This window comes from Myxocyprinus asiaticus, chromosome 7, assembly GCF_019703515.2.
Source record: "Myxocyprinus asiaticus isolate MX2 ecotype Aquarium Trade chromosome 7, UBuf_Myxa_2, whole genome shotgun sequence".
NCBI classification, from domain to species: Eukaryota; Metazoa; Chordata; class Actinopteri; order Cypriniformes; family Catostomidae; genus Myxocyprinus; species Myxocyprinus asiaticus.
In genome coordinates, this window is record NC_059350.1 from 41,535,141 (window position 1) to 41,553,276 (window position 18,136).

The 18,136-nt window shown below is 35.3% G+C and overlaps 1 protein-coding gene across 12 annotated transcripts in view; it reads left to right on the forward strand.

The window, feature by feature from the left end:
- LOC127443398 (calcium/calmodulin-dependent protein kinase type II delta 2 chain-like) overlaps nt 1-18,136 on the forward strand; it is a 56,701-nt gene that overhangs the window by 26,467 nt on the left and 12,098 nt on the right. For 4 of the 12 annotated variants that reach the window (XM_051701965.1, XM_051701964.1, XM_051701969.1 and 1 more), the window contains exons 10-15: nt 5,570-5,692; nt 5,801-5,884; nt 6,145-6,187; nt 8,060-8,100; nt 11,889-11,948; nt 17,874-17,918. In XM_051701965.1, the coding sequence (XP_051557925.1) occupies nt 5,570-5,692; nt 5,801-5,884; nt 6,145-6,187; nt 8,060-8,100; nt 11,889-11,948; nt 17,874-17,918 (396 nt within the window). The remainder of the gene's footprint in view (nt 1-5,569; nt 5,693-5,800; nt 5,885-6,144; nt 6,188-8,059; nt 8,101-11,888; nt 11,949-17,873; nt 17,919-18,136) is intronic. The other 8 variants (XM_051701976.1, XM_051701968.1, XM_051701975.1 and 5 more) reach the window with 3 other exon arrangements.

The window sequence follows — 18,136 nt, forward strand, 5'->3', positions numbered from 1 at the left end:
GGGACCAATATAGTTCTGATGTACTAACCATGGTGTTACTACAGTAACTAGTAACAGTTACTACAGTGATTTTACTAGAAAAATACCATGGCGATACTATGGTTACTGTAGTAAAACCATGGTTATTTTTTGTAAGGTAGAGTTAGGGGTAGGGGTTGGTATAGGGTGCTGCAGTGATGCCACTATATGTTAGTATTTAAACAGGGGTGTAAGAGTATCTGCCACTATTTGCACTAGAGTGCAAATAGCATCTAACGCTATTTGCACTTAGTGCAAAGAAGATGCTTCTTGTTGCTTTTTATACTTAGTGTAAATAGCATCTATCGCTATAGCCTCTGCCTAAATATTAACATCCAAGATGGCAGTTGGGTCAAGAGAAAAAAAAAACATTAAAAAAACAATTTTATTCAATACTGAAAAGTATCGATAAACGTTAAATGTAATTAAAATTATTTTACCCTATATTTGTTTAGCCTGTGTATTTTTATGCCTATTATGCTGTTAGCTTAGCAACATTTGCTAACACCAAACTCTATTGGCATCGATTGTGGATCGAGTCTCTGGTGTGCTTCTCATTAGGAGCACTATTTGTGTGCTGCACTAGTTGCTGCCTAGGTAAAACATTCCAAATAGGGATGTCCCGATACAATACTGGTATCGGAATTGAGTCTAATACCATGCTTATGTACTTGAACTTGTACTCGTAAAAATGCTCAGATAACAAAAACCGATACCATATGTCATAAAATGTCATTACATAAACATTCAGCGCACAAATTAAAATCACGTTATGTCCTAGTGAGATTATTTTACCACAAAAGCTGTGATTTAATGATATAAATATATAGTTTGCATGAGCGGCGCGCTGCAAATGTGAGCACTTGAGCATGTGTGGAGACAGTGTGGTGCTGATGCTGACTGCATGTACCTTTTAAAGCTACTCCTTGGCTCATACAGGGAAAACATCATCATGAGCATCGAGAACTCTGTTTGTAGCAGATGACAGTGAACAGAGAGCAAATTCACTTTTTAGCATGAGGCACATACAGAGTACATATTTTTAAAATTTAAATAGCAGCCTTTTGTGGTTTAATAATCAGTTTGAGTCACGTAGCATTCGGCTTTTCAGGGGGAAGCTACTGTCTTTTTCTTCTTCTTTGGTGCATTACCGCCACCAACTGGACTGGAGTGTGGAGCATCAACGGATAGGAAGTTTAAAAAAAAAAATAATAATAATCATAATGATAATCATAATAATTATATATGTACATACATATACACATTAATTACATTAAACCATGCACGCCATTAAAATCTCTTGTCCAACCCAGTTGCTTTAAGATATTTTAAAATAGCATTGTATGCTTTTCGTTCCCCTCCAGAATTTTTAAGCAGCTATGTAAATTAAATGTGGTGTCACTCATTTCTCTTAAACTTTTAATAAGCTCTGCTCTTTATTTCCCATATTCACTACACTTTAACAGAACATACTCAACTGTCTCTGTTTGACCACAGTGATAACCCTTATCATGTTTTCCTATAATGTAAAGTGAGTGATTAAATCCAAAATTACCTATTCGAAGTCGAGTAATTATTCAGTCTTCTTTCCTGCTATTATAATCCATCCTCTCAATTCCTACTTGTTTCTGAATATTATACAAATGTCTGCCCTTAATTTCTCTATTCCATGCTTCTTGCCATTTGTCATTAATGTATGCATTAATTCTTCCTTTTATTTCAGCCTTGCTCAATGATACTTGTTTATCTAATTCTGTGTGTTTTCGGGTCTGTTTTGCCAATTTGTCAACAATTTCATTGCCCTCCACTCCCATATGAGCTGGAACACACGAAAAGGATATTAATACCTGCATATTATGAATTCTTAACAGACTTGCAAGGACCTCATGGGTAATGTCCTGTCTTACTGAATTTTGTTCACTTGCAAGGCTTGTCAACGCTGTGAAGGAGTCTGTGCATATTACTACACTTGAAGGCTGAGCATCTTCAACCCATTGAAAGGCTAACTGAATAGCAATTAATTCAGCTGAAAACACAGTTATATGATCAGTTGTTCTTTCCTTAATACTGTATTACATTTTTGGAATATGCATAGCAGCAACTGTGCGACCAGAAGAGGGATCTTTAGATCCATCAATAAAAATATGCAGCATTGAAGCATACCCCTGATCTAGGTGTTGTTGGACAATAAGCTTCTTAGGGACACATTTATTATATTTGTTCTTATTTTATTTTGCAGCTGAAGATCGATTATTGGCATAGGATATAGCCATGGTGGCACATTTGATATTACCACAGAAGGGCTGACTACATACTCTGTAATTCCCATTATTTGAGCATCTCTGATAGCAGACCATCCAAAACTTTTAATCTTTCCATTTCCATGCTCCCAACATTCTTCCAACACCCTCTTAACCAGATGATTCTCATTATGTCCTTTTAAATTAATCCAATATGTCATTGACAATTTCTACCTACGAAGATATAAAGGTACTTCCCCCATTTCCACCTGCAAGGCTGGAATTGGAGATGGCTTAAAAGCACCACAGCATATTCTTAGGGATTGAGCCTAGACTGATTCTTTCTTTTAAATGATAGGTATAACCATACATTATACTCCCATAGTCCAGTGATTACCTGATTACTGCACAATATATTCTTCTTAATGATATTCTTCTAGCTACCCATTCGACTCCTGCCAAACATCTTAATATATTTATGCTTTTTTACACTTCTCTATCAGATTCTTAGCATGTATTCTAAATGTTACTAGATGCCAAACATATACCCAGGTATTTTATTACTGGGACTTGTTCTAGTACCTGATTATATAATTTCAGTTTAAACTTTAGGACAGTTTTCTTTCTTGTGAAGCACATCACTGACAAGTGGAAACTCCACTTATTAGCCCATTTCTCTGCTTCAACCACTGCTGCCTGTTTGCTCCGTTCCACATAAGTTATATTACATCCTCTTTTCCATATTGCCCCGTCTTCAGCATACAGTGATCTTCCAATGTCTACTTTAACATTGTTAAAAACATAATTTATCATTATATTAAATAATACTGGACTACAAACACTTCCCTGGTAAGTTCCATATCTATTATCCTACCCTAGTTCCATTATCCATTATCCTACCCTAACTTGTACCATTCTTTCGAATATAAAGTCCATAACCCAATTATACATTTCCCTCCAATTGCCATATTTTTAAGTTTTATTAATAATCCTTCTTTCCATAGCATGTCGTATGCCTTTTCTATGTCAAAGAACACACCTACCATGGTCTCTTTTTCAGCTTGTGATTATTTTATGTCTGCTTCCAAACATAACATAGCATCTAATACTACGTCCTGTCCGAAATCCACTCTGATTTGGTGTGATTAGTCCTTTCCGTTCAAGTACATACTTTAACCTATATATAATCGTTCTCTCCATGAGTTTACACAAATTAGCAGTTAAAGCAATAGGTCTATAGTTATTTGGGTTAGATTTGTCCTTTCCAGGTTTTCCAACAGGCACAATAATTCCATGCTTCCATGAAGAGGGGAGTTTACCTGAATTCCACACCTTATTATACAAACTTAATATTTTACTCAGTGAACTATCTGATAAATGTTGAATCATTGCATAACATATATCATCCTTGCCAGGAGATGATTGTTTAACTCCTCCAAGAGCTCTTTTTAACTCATACATAGTGTATTCTACATCCATTGCATCATCAGAAGGACTCCTTTTAATCAGAACATCTGGATTCTGCCTCATCATCTATTCTCTATTCCTTTTCATATCTTCTGATATATTATCATTACTATGTACTTTTACAAATACTTCTGCCAACATTTCTTCTTTTTTAATGTCTGTCACTGCTATTCTTCCTTCTTCTTTTAATTCCTGCCATTTTCCTGATTGCACCCCATACTTCATTGATGTCTATGTCCCCCCCCCCCCCCCCCTATTTGCCACACCAGTCTCTCCAATATTTCTTTTTAGCTGCTCGAATTACCCTTCTTACTTCAGCTTGGGCTTTCTTCTATGCAATAAAATCTTCAAATGTATAGGTCTTCTAATCTTTCTAAATGCTTTATTCTTGTTTTGTACCACATTACTGCACTCATCCGTCCACCATGGCACTGTTTTTTCTTTTTATAGTTTTTCTTTTTACCTATAGTTTCTTCTGCCATTTTATACAAAAATCCCACATATTTTCCCATTAGACTCCTCTATTCCTTCTTCCAACTCCAACTCTAATTCTAGTAGCCTTACCTCACAAAGATACTTATATGCTTTCCAATTTGCCTTTTTAAACCATACCCTTTATTCTCTTACGGATAATATATCCATTTTTTCTTTGTTTCTTACACACTGTAGACGCTTTGCTTCAATCACCTTAACACCTTCAATACAAATTTTAATTCTGTCATTGGAGACATCCATTGGTATTCCAGTGATTACACATCTTATCCAAGCTTTCTTATACAGTATAGTGCATGAAACTCTTTGGCCTAGCATCGATTTTATGCCCAATGCAGCTTTTTGCTGTTTTTCATCCTTACACAAGATTTGTAAATTTCCGTTCCTCATTTTCCTTGCACTTTCTATATCTCCCAAAGCTTTTTTCAGGGCTTTAGTTAGTTTGAAAGGGTTTATCATAGTATCAGTGTCTGTGAATTTCAACATTACCTTAAACTCTTCCCTATATTTCCTGACAGATTGATCTTCCTTTCCACTATCAATACACGATCCATGACTGGAAGTTTTCTTCCTTTTCCTTTCCCGACTAACTATTTTCCACCATTCTTTCTCTCCATGTTCCCACCATATGTTTTATCTTCCATTTCTGGATCACTTCCTGAACTACAGTCACTTCCCTCCATTGATGCTCCAGACACAGTCCAGTCCAATGTATTTTAGATTGTGATGTGAGGTTCTGAAAAAAAGCACTTCGTTTGAAAAAAATAATACAATATCATGTTGAAAATTAATTATACATTTATTCATTTAATTAAAGTTTTAATTAGTTTATTTATTTAAACACCATTTTGATTATAAAATGTAAATAAACTGTTGATATACAGTTCAGGAAAAAAAAAAAAAAAAAAAAACAGGTATCGGACTCAGTATCGGCGAATACCAAAAAAAAAGTAATGGTACTTGTACTCTGTCTCAAAAAAATGGTACCTAATTTCAAATCAGTGACTTTTGAGGTTCCATTCGGGTTACAATGCTGCCTTAGGGGTCTTTCACACAGGATCTGTCCATCTGCGCTATTTTGTAGTTGTTAGTCTATGTAAACATATGCTAGACGGAGGTCTTTGATCATTTTGCTGTTTTTTTCTGCATCTCGCTCCATGAGTAGACCTCTGAATAAAAAATCAGATAAGATTTCTTATAAATCTGCTGATAATAGTTTAATCTATTTGATATCTCTGATGATAAATTGACATAATTAATCTTGGTTCCTTGGGTTCTCAGGCTGACAAGTCATACATAATCATTAATGATTCTTGTGTTGTGATAAGGAACCGTCTTATCTCTTTTTATAGTTTCCCTCTCCTGAGTGGGACACAGTGACCCCTGAAGCTAAAGATCTGATTAATAAGATGTTGACCATCAATCCTTCTAAACGCATCACAGCTGCTGAAGCCCTCAAACACCCTTGGATCTGCGTATGTGTTTCAATACACATACATAGACACACTCTTCCTTTTCGACAACAAAATAATTTCCTAATCCTCACTAATCACTTGTAATCATTGTTTTCTGTCTCTCTCCAGCAACGCTCCACTGTAGCCTCCATGATGCACAGACAGGAAACTGTGGAGTGCTTGAAGAAGTTCAATGCCAGAAGGAAACTCAAGGTTAGCTTTTGTCTGGTTTTCTTACCCCTTCGTCAACCTCTTTCATATGCCTTTTTACTAGTGCTAGAATTATATGGATTTTTCAATGGCCAAGATTTTTTAGGCACTTGTCAAGTGGTGGGCAAGTTATCCTGCAAATAATTTTTAAAGAAAATTAGGGTATGCATTTTACTGCTGTTGCTTCTTAATGGTTCACCCTTTCACTTCTCTCTTGCTTTTTTTCCATTCTCTTTCACTTTCCAAACTTAAAATGCAATCAGGGTGCAATTTTGACCACTCTCCTGGTCACAAGAAACTTCTCAGGTATGTCTGGCACTGTTGATCTGTATGTGTGAATGGTTGTTCATGTATGTGTTTGCAACATAAGGTTTTGATTTCTTCTACAGCTATAACTTTATTTTGTCACAAATAAACAGTGTGGTGTTCTGGATTTATAATAGTATTTTATTTATTTTTTCAGTAATCTTATTAGTAATTATTCTTTAAATATATATATTTTATATATATATATATATATATATATATATATATATATATATATATATATATATATATATATAATTTGGTGTTTATTTTTTTGCACTAAGGTTGTTTTAGTGTGGTGGAACTTTTTTCCTGACTTTTTATTTAACATTTCCTTCCTGTTCAACATTGCTTTGTCTCCTTTTTGTGTGTGTGTGTGTGTGTGTGTGTGTGTGTGTGTTTGGGGTGGGGGGGTGGGGGTGTCCTGTTTGTCCCGTGAGGTAAGAATCTGATTAGATGTTAGAAGGGGATGTGTTTTTACTCTAACCAGTCTGTCAACTGGTTTGCTTGTTTGACACACTTCCCTGTTGCTATGAGATACTAATTACCCTTGTTTGCATGTGATCAAGGTTACATTCATAATGTCATATTTGTCTAGGTCTTACATTGAATCTTTCAAAATGCAAGATCTTTAAAACATAAACGTTTATGTAGTCACGCATTAAGCAGGAATCATAACTGAAATGTTACTTTTGAATAATGTAATGATATATGGTGTGTTATGAATGTAACCACAATAATAATTCCTAGTTTCATTTTACTGAGGGAGTAAATGTATACTGTCTCGCTCATGAAATAAGTATCTTGAGTGCTTGCGCATTTTCTGGTTACATTTCCATCTGGATATGTTCATTTACTGGAATGTTACATTTATATATAAGCTATAGTGCAAAGGTTTACAAATGCACAAATGCCATAAATTGTGTTGCAATGGAATGATAGAAAAGCTTTGAGCCAACATACTGTAATAGCATTATGGTCATTGTGATAAGCTGAATTCAAAGCAACTCTTTCTCTGAGGACAAATGTGTTAAGTTTCAATACTTTAAACTATTTTAGCATGCAATATTGTGAAAAATATACTATCACCAACATGAACTTTAGTAGCCAAGTGTATGCTAAAATATATATTTGCTGCATATTTTTAAATCTGTATGAGATATTTAGATACATTTACAGCTTGTGCTCTATGTATGAGAACTGTATGAGAATTGTACAAGAACTCATGTTTGTTTAATTGAATATTTTGTTTATATTATATGATTTATTTTATTTTTTTCACTTAAAAACAATTTTCATTAGTTATGCCACACTATTTATAAAGTTCTATTCTTGTCACTCTCGCAGTTTTTAATTTTACAATTGGGTGTTTATGAGCATGAGTTGAACTTTAAAAAAACGCATATAAACTGCCAAAATATGAAATAATTGGAAAAATAATTGTGTACATTTGGAATGTTTTGAATGCTATATTTTCCCTAAATTTTCACTCATTCAAAACCAATTCAAAATATTCTCAGGAACAAATTACACTTGGAAGCAGTTGAACTATTAAATTACATTTTTAAAAAAAAAATTTTTTTTATCACAAACACACTTATCCTCTAAGAAACGATTTGCTTGATGAATGGTTTTGATTGTGACCTGTATTAATCTTTTTTATCCCTTAGATTTGCTTTGTGTGTGCCAAACAATAGAGTTCCAATCCTATACATGAATGATTTGTTTGACAGTCTAAAGTCTTTCCTGCCTGAGGTCTTGTCACAATAAGGAGAACGATAATCCCAGAATGCCTGCTGCATGTTCCTTAATGGATTTATAATGTTCTAGTATGTACATATTTATGGTTCCCTCTTATTTTTCACTCAACAGCAGCCAAAAGCTTGTTGAACAAGAAGACAGATGGTGTGAAGGTGGGTTAAATTTGTTTCCTGTTAATCCTTTTTGCAAAACCAAGATTTAAAAAATACATGTACTTGGCAATGCCTTAGAATAATCTAAAATTAGATCATTGTGCGTCGTTCAGGTTTATACTGTTGTTTGTTGGTTGTTTTTCAAAAAATGCTGAGGTTTTTAATTGGATCAATTTCCAATTCAACAACAACAATGTAGTTGCAATTAGAGTGCTGTGTGGCATTTCAATCAATTCCATTTCAATTCCAATTTTCAGGTTCCATTTAGAAAAAATACAAATTTGGAAACAAAAATCTATTTGGACCTTGAAATGTTTAGTTAATATCCTGAATTTGCTGGAAATTAAATGGAATTACCATTCATTCTCACTTTTATTTTGTCTTGTTTACTTATGTACATACTGTGGATGTGTCACATAAAATATTTAATATACTTTTACACTATTAATGTTACATGTTTTGGTCTTTAAAAGATTTAATTAAAGTTTAAGAAAAAATTGAAGAGCAAGCTATTGGAAATAAATGTGGTCATTATAATATTTCCAACATTATGGACATATTACATGGTAGATGTTAATGTTAATGAAGTTAATTTATAAAGTCAATATTATAATCCAAAATAAGAAAATAATTTATGAATTAATCCAAAAATAATAAAAATTAGGACTTTAATGGTGCTTTGTGTAAATTTTTTCAATGTTAAAATTAAGGCTGTCAATCGAATACAATTTTTAATCAAATTAGTTACATGGTGTGCCGATTATTTAATTGAATTAATTGCAATTAATCGCATACATAAATATTTGCTAAGAAAGCCCCTCAAATAACAATAATTCAATATATAATGATGAAATAATTATAATAGTTATATTTAAATAAATACAGTTAAATTAAACAATTAAAATAAAATAACACCGTGCAACGATTTTATTTATTTATTTATTTATTTATTTTTTTGGTTCCTGGGTAGTAAGTGTTATTTCCTAATTGCTTATGCCTCAAAAGTATAGAAAATGGCTATTATTCCCCACAAACTTTGCTTTTGTGACCAGGACAGTGATATTTTGAAATTTACCTATTTTCCAGAACATTCCAGATAGATTCAGTGCTGAGTAAACTTGGAGTAACTTCTAGAACTTTCTAGAACTTTCCAGTAACATAAATAGTAGTATACTGTAAATACAGGGCCCTTAAGCCCACCAGTTCAGGTTAGTTTCAGCTGCCAAAGTGGATACATATCTGCATTTTTCTGAGATGGCATCAAGAGGCTGCAAGCATCCAGCAGATGCATTTTGCTATGTCTGCGGACAATTTATCAAGACAAGAGTGAAAAAGTACTCCGTGGAAGAATCTGCTAAGATGTGTGAGGCCTACAAGGCATATTTCGACATGCCTGTCGGGGATCAAGACAAACCCTGGGCACCTCATTTCACCTGCGAGCACTGCAAAAAAAACTCTGGAAGGTAAGATGGACAATTGTTGCTCGGAATTTTGTTATAAAATTTGTAAATTTTTACAATTGTAAAGGTTTTTAATTGTAAAATGTTTTACAATTTTCAATGTTATTGAAAAAATATATCATATATGAAAAATGTTGCAGAAATCTCTTACACATTAGTCATGGGTGAAATAAATGTATTTTTGTAGGATGGTACAGAGGGGAAAAGAGAGCCATGAAGTTTGCTATCCCAAGAATTTTGCGGGAACCCACTGACCACTCAAGCAACTGCTACTTCTGCATGGTGGACCCTTCCAAACATCGGACTGGCAAGAATGCACCTGCTATCATGTATCTGGACCTTCCTTCATCCATCGCCCCGGTGCCACACTGCCATAAGCTCCCCGTACCCCCTCCTCTGGAGAGAGAGCAGCCGTCTTTAGAAGAGAGCAGCAAGTCAGAGAGCGAGGAAGACATTGTAGATCCAGATGACAATTTCAGAGGTGGAGCTGAGGAGAGAAACCCATACTACCCCAACTAAAAAGACCTCAACGACTTGATTAGAGATCTTGGTCTCACCAAGTCCAATGCCGAGCTTTTGACGTCTAGGCTCAAGCAGTGGAACTTGTTGGATGAAAGTGTGCAAGTCGCAGATCAGGGGAAGCATCACCAACCTTTTTCCAGCTTCTTCACCCGTCAAGATGGGCTCTGCTTCTGCCACAATGTGACCAGTCTGTTCGAGGCAATCAGAATCGCCTGTTACCAGAATGAGTGGCGCCTCTTCTTTGACAGCCCATCCAGGAGCCTCAAAGCCCTGCTGCTCCATAATGGTAACAAGTACCCGTCTCTTCCCCTGGCTCAATCGGTGCACCTCAAAGAGGATTACAACAGCATCTAGACCTTGCTGGACGCCTTGAAGTATGCCGAGTACATTTGGGGGCTGATTCATGAAAGTGATTTACAGTATAATCGTAAATCTCGAAAAACTACTCACTTCTAAATCTTTTGTAATCATTTTTGTATTACTTTAGTATAAATACATGTAATTTTGGATTCATATGTTGTTGTTTTTTTCTGACTTTATGTGACCGAAAAAACACAAATTCACCCGTTTTCTCATTGGAAATAGGTACATTTCAAAATATCACTGTCCTGGACACAAAAGCAAAGTTTATGGGGAATAAAACCATTTTCTATACTTTTGAGGCATAAGCAATTAGGAAATAACACTTACTACCCAGGAACAAAAATTGTGTTACATAGTGTAATTAAAATAAAAATTTAAATGCATTACATTATTGTGGCAGAGGAGTGAAGCATTGATAAGACAATACAAAATGGCTTTAGAATCCAATGTATTGTTTATATGCATATTATTGAACATAAGCCAATTATTGGCTAACAGTTCACAGCAATCCATTTTCCAATTGAATTTGTCAGTCAGTCCGAGATTTATTATGAGGGCTTGTCTAAGGACGTGTCATTGTACACCTGCATCAGATGGATGCTTCTGGTGCATCATAAACATAAAATTTTTAGGTCGCTGTGTCAAGTTAAACGTAGTTTAATACTTAGAAAAACACATCTTGAGGTCTCTAAGTTCGGATTTGCACTCCATCTAGCAGTGTTTGAACGCAAGAACGTGTCCTCGTGTTGTGCTGTCTGCTGAAGGGTTGGTTTGTTCTCTGTATAAGCTGCACATTGCCTATACAGCTGAAGTTTCGCTTACTGCCCCTGAAGAAAACAGGTGGTACTTCAAGCTTGAATTGCTCAGGAATCTTACTTATTACGGTCTGGGGACATGATTAATTGCAGTAATTTTTAAACACGTTTTTTTGTATAAAATTAATCACACTGAATTAACACATTTAATCGACAGCCCTAGTTAAAATACTTAATGTGAAACATTGGCTCAAACAATAGTGTTTGAGGCGAGACTATCTGTTTGGCCAAAGAAAAAAAGATGGTGGAGTTTTGGAAACCTGTTTGAAAACAGTCATTATTTTTGCAAATCCGTTTAGTGCCGCTAGTGGCAAAAAAAATTAGATACTTAAACAACTTTATTGACTAATTATTTTATTATTTGTGGCACAGTATATGTTCACACTTGTGTCCATCACATGTGTAAGCTGTTGTTGTATTCATCACATCAACTGACATCATCAGTTTCCTCATGTATATCTGTGTCTGTCAGCGTATCTGTGTATTTCCAGTTGTGGATGTTTTCTGTCACAGAACTCCTGCACTTCTTTTCCCAGTCTTGTGAAATTTTGTAACCCTAGTTTGATATAGTAGACCCTGTCGGTGAGATATTTGGTAATGTGTGATTTGCTCCTCATCCCACTTACAGGTTAACAACAAAACCAACCTAGCCAGCAGCCCCAAAGACACAGGCCCTGCCCCAGCATTGGTACCCATGACAACGACCCCGCCCCCTGCATGACATCACCCCACTAGACCCTCCCTTGCTAAACAACGAGCCAGATTTACTTACCTTTTCATAATAATAGCTCTATACCAAAGCGTAGCGAGGTGTCCTGTTGTCTACAGCCTACATAGGCTGCTACCTTCTAAGGCAGCATCTAATCTCATGATTAACTGATCTGGAACTCTCTATAGAGTTAGAAACTCAGTGCTACACAAACTAGTGCCACTCATGTGAAACACACAAGAGACAGGACTCACAATTGATTTGGTTAGCATGTTGCTAAGCTAACAATGCAACACTTTAGAGGATAAAAAAAGATATGTAAATTGTGTGAAATAGTCCATTTTAAATAGATTTACTTTAGTATTGAATGAAGTGGATGTAGTTGGCCTATATTTTTAGTCAACATTACTTGAATGTATTTTTTCACTGTTTGACACAATGCATTCTTGGATTGCCAGATCCATGAAGCACACATGTCTTGCTGCCTTAGAATTTGGCTAAAACAAGGCATCTTGGATGGCAAAATAATGTTGCTGCCTACGTTTTGGAACAGCTTTTACATTTGGAGTATGCCTATGATGCCTTAAAATGCTGTCTAGGTAGGCAATTCACAAGCTTTAGGAAAAGACCTATTGAATAACTTTTATCTCTTATTCTACTTGAAATATATTTAAGATTTAAACCCCATATGTTCATGAAAGAGCTTAAGAAAAACAGATTTAGCTTTAAACTATTTTAGGGTCTCACAAATATTCTTAATATCCAGTTGAACTGAAAACTGTGGCAGTACACACAGTGATATAGTCAACTCAAAGCAAATTTAAGACAAGGTATGCTTTGCAAAGGAAAACAAAAGGTTTGTAAATCTGACGTTGTTAGTGTTTCTATTTCCCAAAGTTCAAACTGAGACCTTGCATGACCCTCTCATTTGTCACCTTATATCGCATATGTGGTATGATTCCATTTGAACTTTGAATTCCAGGAAATTTAGGGGTGTATTAAATAAATTTGTCTCTGAAAAAAAACATCAAAAGCAACTACTACTCATTGATGTTTTGTAGCTTTACAGCATTTCAAGTACAAAAATGCATACAACGCTTCTGGTTTTGGTTGCACAGTCATGGTGTATTCCCATTAGCCTGCTATGTTTTCCCTATTCATTGTTACCCTTTTAGTTTAAATTTAAATCTTGTCGAATCAGGCTCTGAGTGTCGTTCTCTGGCATAATTTCAATGCTTGGAGTGAATGCTTTGCAGTGCATGGCTGGTATTGGTATTGCTTTGGTAGGGTCATATGCTTAGAGATTCTAACTGTCTGTAGCTTGACATGGTTTGATTTGTATAATGATGCAGACATGCACAAACAAGCATGTCTCTCGGACTGACAACACGGTGATGCACTCAAACTGACACACTTTAAACAGTTAAATTTGTTCTCTCTCTCTCTCTCTCTCTCTCTCTCTCTCTCTCACACACACACACACACACACACACACAGGGTTGGGAGGGTTACTTTTGAAATGTATTCCACTACAGATTAAAGAATACATGCTGTAAAATGTCATTTGTAATGTATTCCGTTAGATTACTCAAGGTCAGTAACGTATTCTAAATACTTTGGATTACTTCTTCAGCACTGGTAGATTTTTTTCACTTGTTTTGACTATAAAAACTCTGCCAGTACAGTAAGACAAAATACACGTTAAAAATACATTCTCTGAAAAAACTAAATATCTTATGCAGTGTTGTTTCTAAAACAAGATAAATCAAATTGTTCTTGTTTGAAGGATTTTTAGATATTTTTACAGGAAAACAATACAAAAATTATTATCAAGAATATGATTTTTGACCTATATCAAAGGTCTTACTAGAAAAAAATTAATTATGATCCAACGTGAATTTTCTTGATAAAAAAATATGATCGTGCCTGGTAACGTGCCTGTAAAATGGCTAGAAATAGCATTTTAGCTTAGCGTAAAGCTGATAATTTACACAAGGTTTATTTCTATTTCTTCTGTTCCAAACTTACTTCAAACTTACTTTTCTGTCTGCTCATATGAATGTAACACATCATAAGAAAGTGTTTCACCGCTGTTCAGATGCACTTTGGATTGCATTGTTTATATGTATTGTAGCGAATTTGGTAGTATAAATGTACACGGGTTGGGTTAAAGTGCCTGCGTACCTCCACCATTATATGTAGGGAAACAGTAGGTGTGAGATAGGAATTCAATTAGACTGTCCTTATTCTACATTATTATGTAAGGAAATTTATAATGGAATTAGTCGTGTTCGACAACCATTATAAATTAGATAAATGACAAATAACTAGAATATTTGTCTGAATAAAATTCTCCACCATCAAAATCGTAATACAACATCTCGTTGTATCCGCTCACAATTTCTATTGTAAGGAATTAGCTTTAATAAGGGAATTATGATTAATTCACTTATTGGAGTAATATTATTCTCATGGCTTATTGAAAATAATATTACACATATTTAGGTACAGCTTTGAAACTAAATCTTTTAAAAACAGGGATGAGATTATTTATCAAAATATACCACAGTTAAATTATCTTTCAAATGGAAATATGAATAATTAATCATAACTTGTTATAATTCATTATAAACATTTGGATCAGTTAATAGAATTAACTTGATGTAGCTGAATGAACATTTAATCATTTAATTAATCTGTTCTTCCAGCGAACACTCAGTATTGATAGTCTATCAGCTCTCAGAAAGGATATTTTTCGTGGCCACAGAAAAATAACTCTTTCTTAGCATGTAGCTGTGATCAAATCGTTAAACTGACGTTGATTTACAAGCAGACCAGAATCAACTTGCAAGAATGTACACAAAAGCTTTATTTAACTAAATCACGAACACATAACTAATCTAAACAAACACATACACACAAATCACGCATACATGGGAAATGGAAAAGTGAATTGAATGAAACAGGAACAGAACAGGGGAATAAAGCTATGAAAATATTCATTTAACCATCTGAAAGAACCATCAGTTTCTTACTTCAAAGCACCTTTGTTAACAAAGGGGTTCACAGCTTATACTAAACCTCTGTTTAGTTAGTTAATTGTACGATACTTGCAATGCCTTGGCGGTTGATAGAGCGCCCGGATGCAGTCTCAGGAGAAAATCTTGATGGTTCCTTGAGTTGATGGTGTTGAAGTTGCAATCAATTTCATCCGCGTTGAATGAAGAAATGATGATGCACTTGCGGTGTTAGTTTGACTCTGTTATGGTCGAGGAAGTTACACATGGCGTGATGTGTTTGAGGCCTGCCGGCCTGAGACCACGCGGTTGGACTGGGTGTTTCCGGTCGCACACGAGCAGCAACCATGAGCAGAAGGGAGAAAGAGAGAGGGAAGAGAGAGAGAGGAGAGGGAGGTCACTCCGACAGTGCCCTTTAACTCCTAAGGGAGGTCACTCCTTTCGAGTTTGGCTTGACCAATGAGAAAGGTGCAATTTTCCAGCGGGAAAATTTCCTTTGTTTGGAAGCTGACTCATTTGCATGATTGGAGTAAGCTGGCAGTTTGTGCCCCTTTATGCTCTGATTAATATAACAAGCATACAATGCACGCTATAAGGCGGTGCTATACACCAATGTTTAGGGAATCACACAAGGATTAATTTGATAGGAAGCATGATACCAATAATTTTACATTATCTAGCGGTCATAAAGCATGCACAAAATGGTATACAGTACAAAAGACACTATACGAGACAGTAATAATCATACACACAATGTCCTGAGGATATGCATGTTCATTTATAGAACAGTTTGTCTATAAATTAATGAAGAAAAGTCTGTTTTATGGGCTTTATGTGTCTTTCCTATGGGGGAATGGAGTGAGTTACTTCTCCCCACATTCCTTTGCTTTTGCATGTGGCTACCTTCCCCCATCTGGAATGTCTCTGAGGTCCACTAGTTGCTGGACCAGTGTCAGCAAAGGGGGAGTAAAAGCTGATAATGATCAGTGGGAAAGCAGACATCTCGGAGTCTGCTCGGACCTATTTGGACCTTTGCTTGTTACGGTCTTGAGACGTCTGTTGGATTATTAATTAAATAATGAATAATTGTGTGTCTGATTGGTCCAGATGCTACTGTATAAATGTTTTCCATCTGAAAGGACTAAATATTAAATGAAACAAATGACAATAAAATGTAAAGTAATCTCTTCAGTAATCAAAATACTTTTTGAATGTAACTGTATTTTAATTACCAGTGATTTAAATTGTATCTGTAGTGGAATACAGTTACTTATATTTTGTATTTTAAATACGTAATCACATTACATGTATTCCATTACTCCCCAACCCTACACACACACACATACACTTGCACCCTCAAAGGGTGATGTTTCTTAGACAAATGACAAGTGTGTGTATGTAATCTTCTTTAATCTGGTGGTGATTAGACAAGACATTATGATAAATTCAGTTTATTCCTACTCAGACCACCAGGCTGATTTATTACATTGTATCCGCCACTGTGTGTGTGTGTGTGTGTACAGGTTTGGGTGATTTACGAGGACTTTTTTTTTTAGGTTACAAACCGGTAATTACAAGGGTATTATGCTATAAATGTGGTTTATGAGGACATTTCTAGTGTCCCTTAAAAAACATACTAAACGATGTTTTTTTGAAAATGTGAAAATGCAGAAAGTTTTTTGTGAGGGTAGGTTTAGGGGTAGGGTTAGGGTTAGGGGATAGAATCTATAGTTCATACAGTATAAAAATCATTATGTCTATGGAGAGTCCTCATAAGGATAGCCGCACCAACATGTGTGTGTGGGGGGGGGGGGGCACCTAGGAATCACATCATAGCAGTGGTCCAGTGAAATCTTTTTTAAAAAGAAGATCTAATGCATATTACAAGAGTAAACTGTATTGTTTTACTATTTTTATTTCTATTACTATTATTATTACTATTACTTCTTAGTTTAGATTGGTCACATTAATGTCCTTAAGGTTCAGAATACCTTAACAACCGCATAGCAACACCCAGGCAGTGTTATCATGGCAGTGGGTTTTGCATGTGAACACACATCTTAGATTTTCTGAAGAAAATATAATAATCTAATTACTATTTCAGTGTATACAGTATGAGCAATCTTGTATATGGAATACATGCCATACATATCAGATATCTGTATCTGTACAGTTAGCGCTAAATGCTTTCTTGTGCTTTTGGTAATAGGCATGATGTGGGCACTTTATTGCAAGTTGCTTTGGTTAGAAATTGTCTGCTAAAAATGTTTTTATGTTAGACTAAATAATTAGTGGGTAACGTGCAAATGACGGTTCCAATTGTACATCTCAGGCAACCAGCTGAGCTGGAAAAGGAGCCATTCTAAAGATCAATATATAGCCAATCATTCAACTTCTAAAATATTAGAGGACAAACAGAGCATACACAGAGGACTCAAATACTCCAGGTTTATGTATAGGCCGTGTTTGCTAAAGCTCTGGCAGGCAATGTTATGAGGGTACACTGTCTGTAGCGAGTGAAAGAAATAGGGTGAATGTTGTGTGTGTTTGAGCTGAAGGTGCCATGGTGAAGGTTCAGTCTTTGTCTTGTGACCCCCTAATACAGAAACCACAGACATGCAGACATGCAGATAATAGCACATACTACAGAATACATCACTAATGATGGGTTGATGTTTTTAACATTTTACTGTGTTCTGACTGCCTTATGTTGGTCGTATTTTAGTTTCTTCACAATAGCCTACCTTAAAACAAAGCCAATTTCATGTATGTTGAGTGTGGTACTGTACATGACCATTATCACCCATTTTGCCTACTCACACTTTTTTGTGCAGAAAGAATACTCTTTCTCTGTTAATCTTTTCTTCATTCCTTTTCACTTCTTCAGGAGCCACAAACAACTGTTATCCACAACCCAGTGGACAGAAACAAGGTAATATAATGTATTTAACTTTATATTGATTTACTGCATTTTCCATATATAAGGTTTAAATTAAAGTACTTTTTTAACAATAAAGGCAAAAAGTCACAAGTTCAACATGATGAGTACACTCTTAGGTTCCATATAGAACCCAAAAGGGTTCTATCACTCGCTTCATATTTGGAACCCCAAAAAGGTTCTATATAGAACCATTTTAAGGGTTCTTTGAG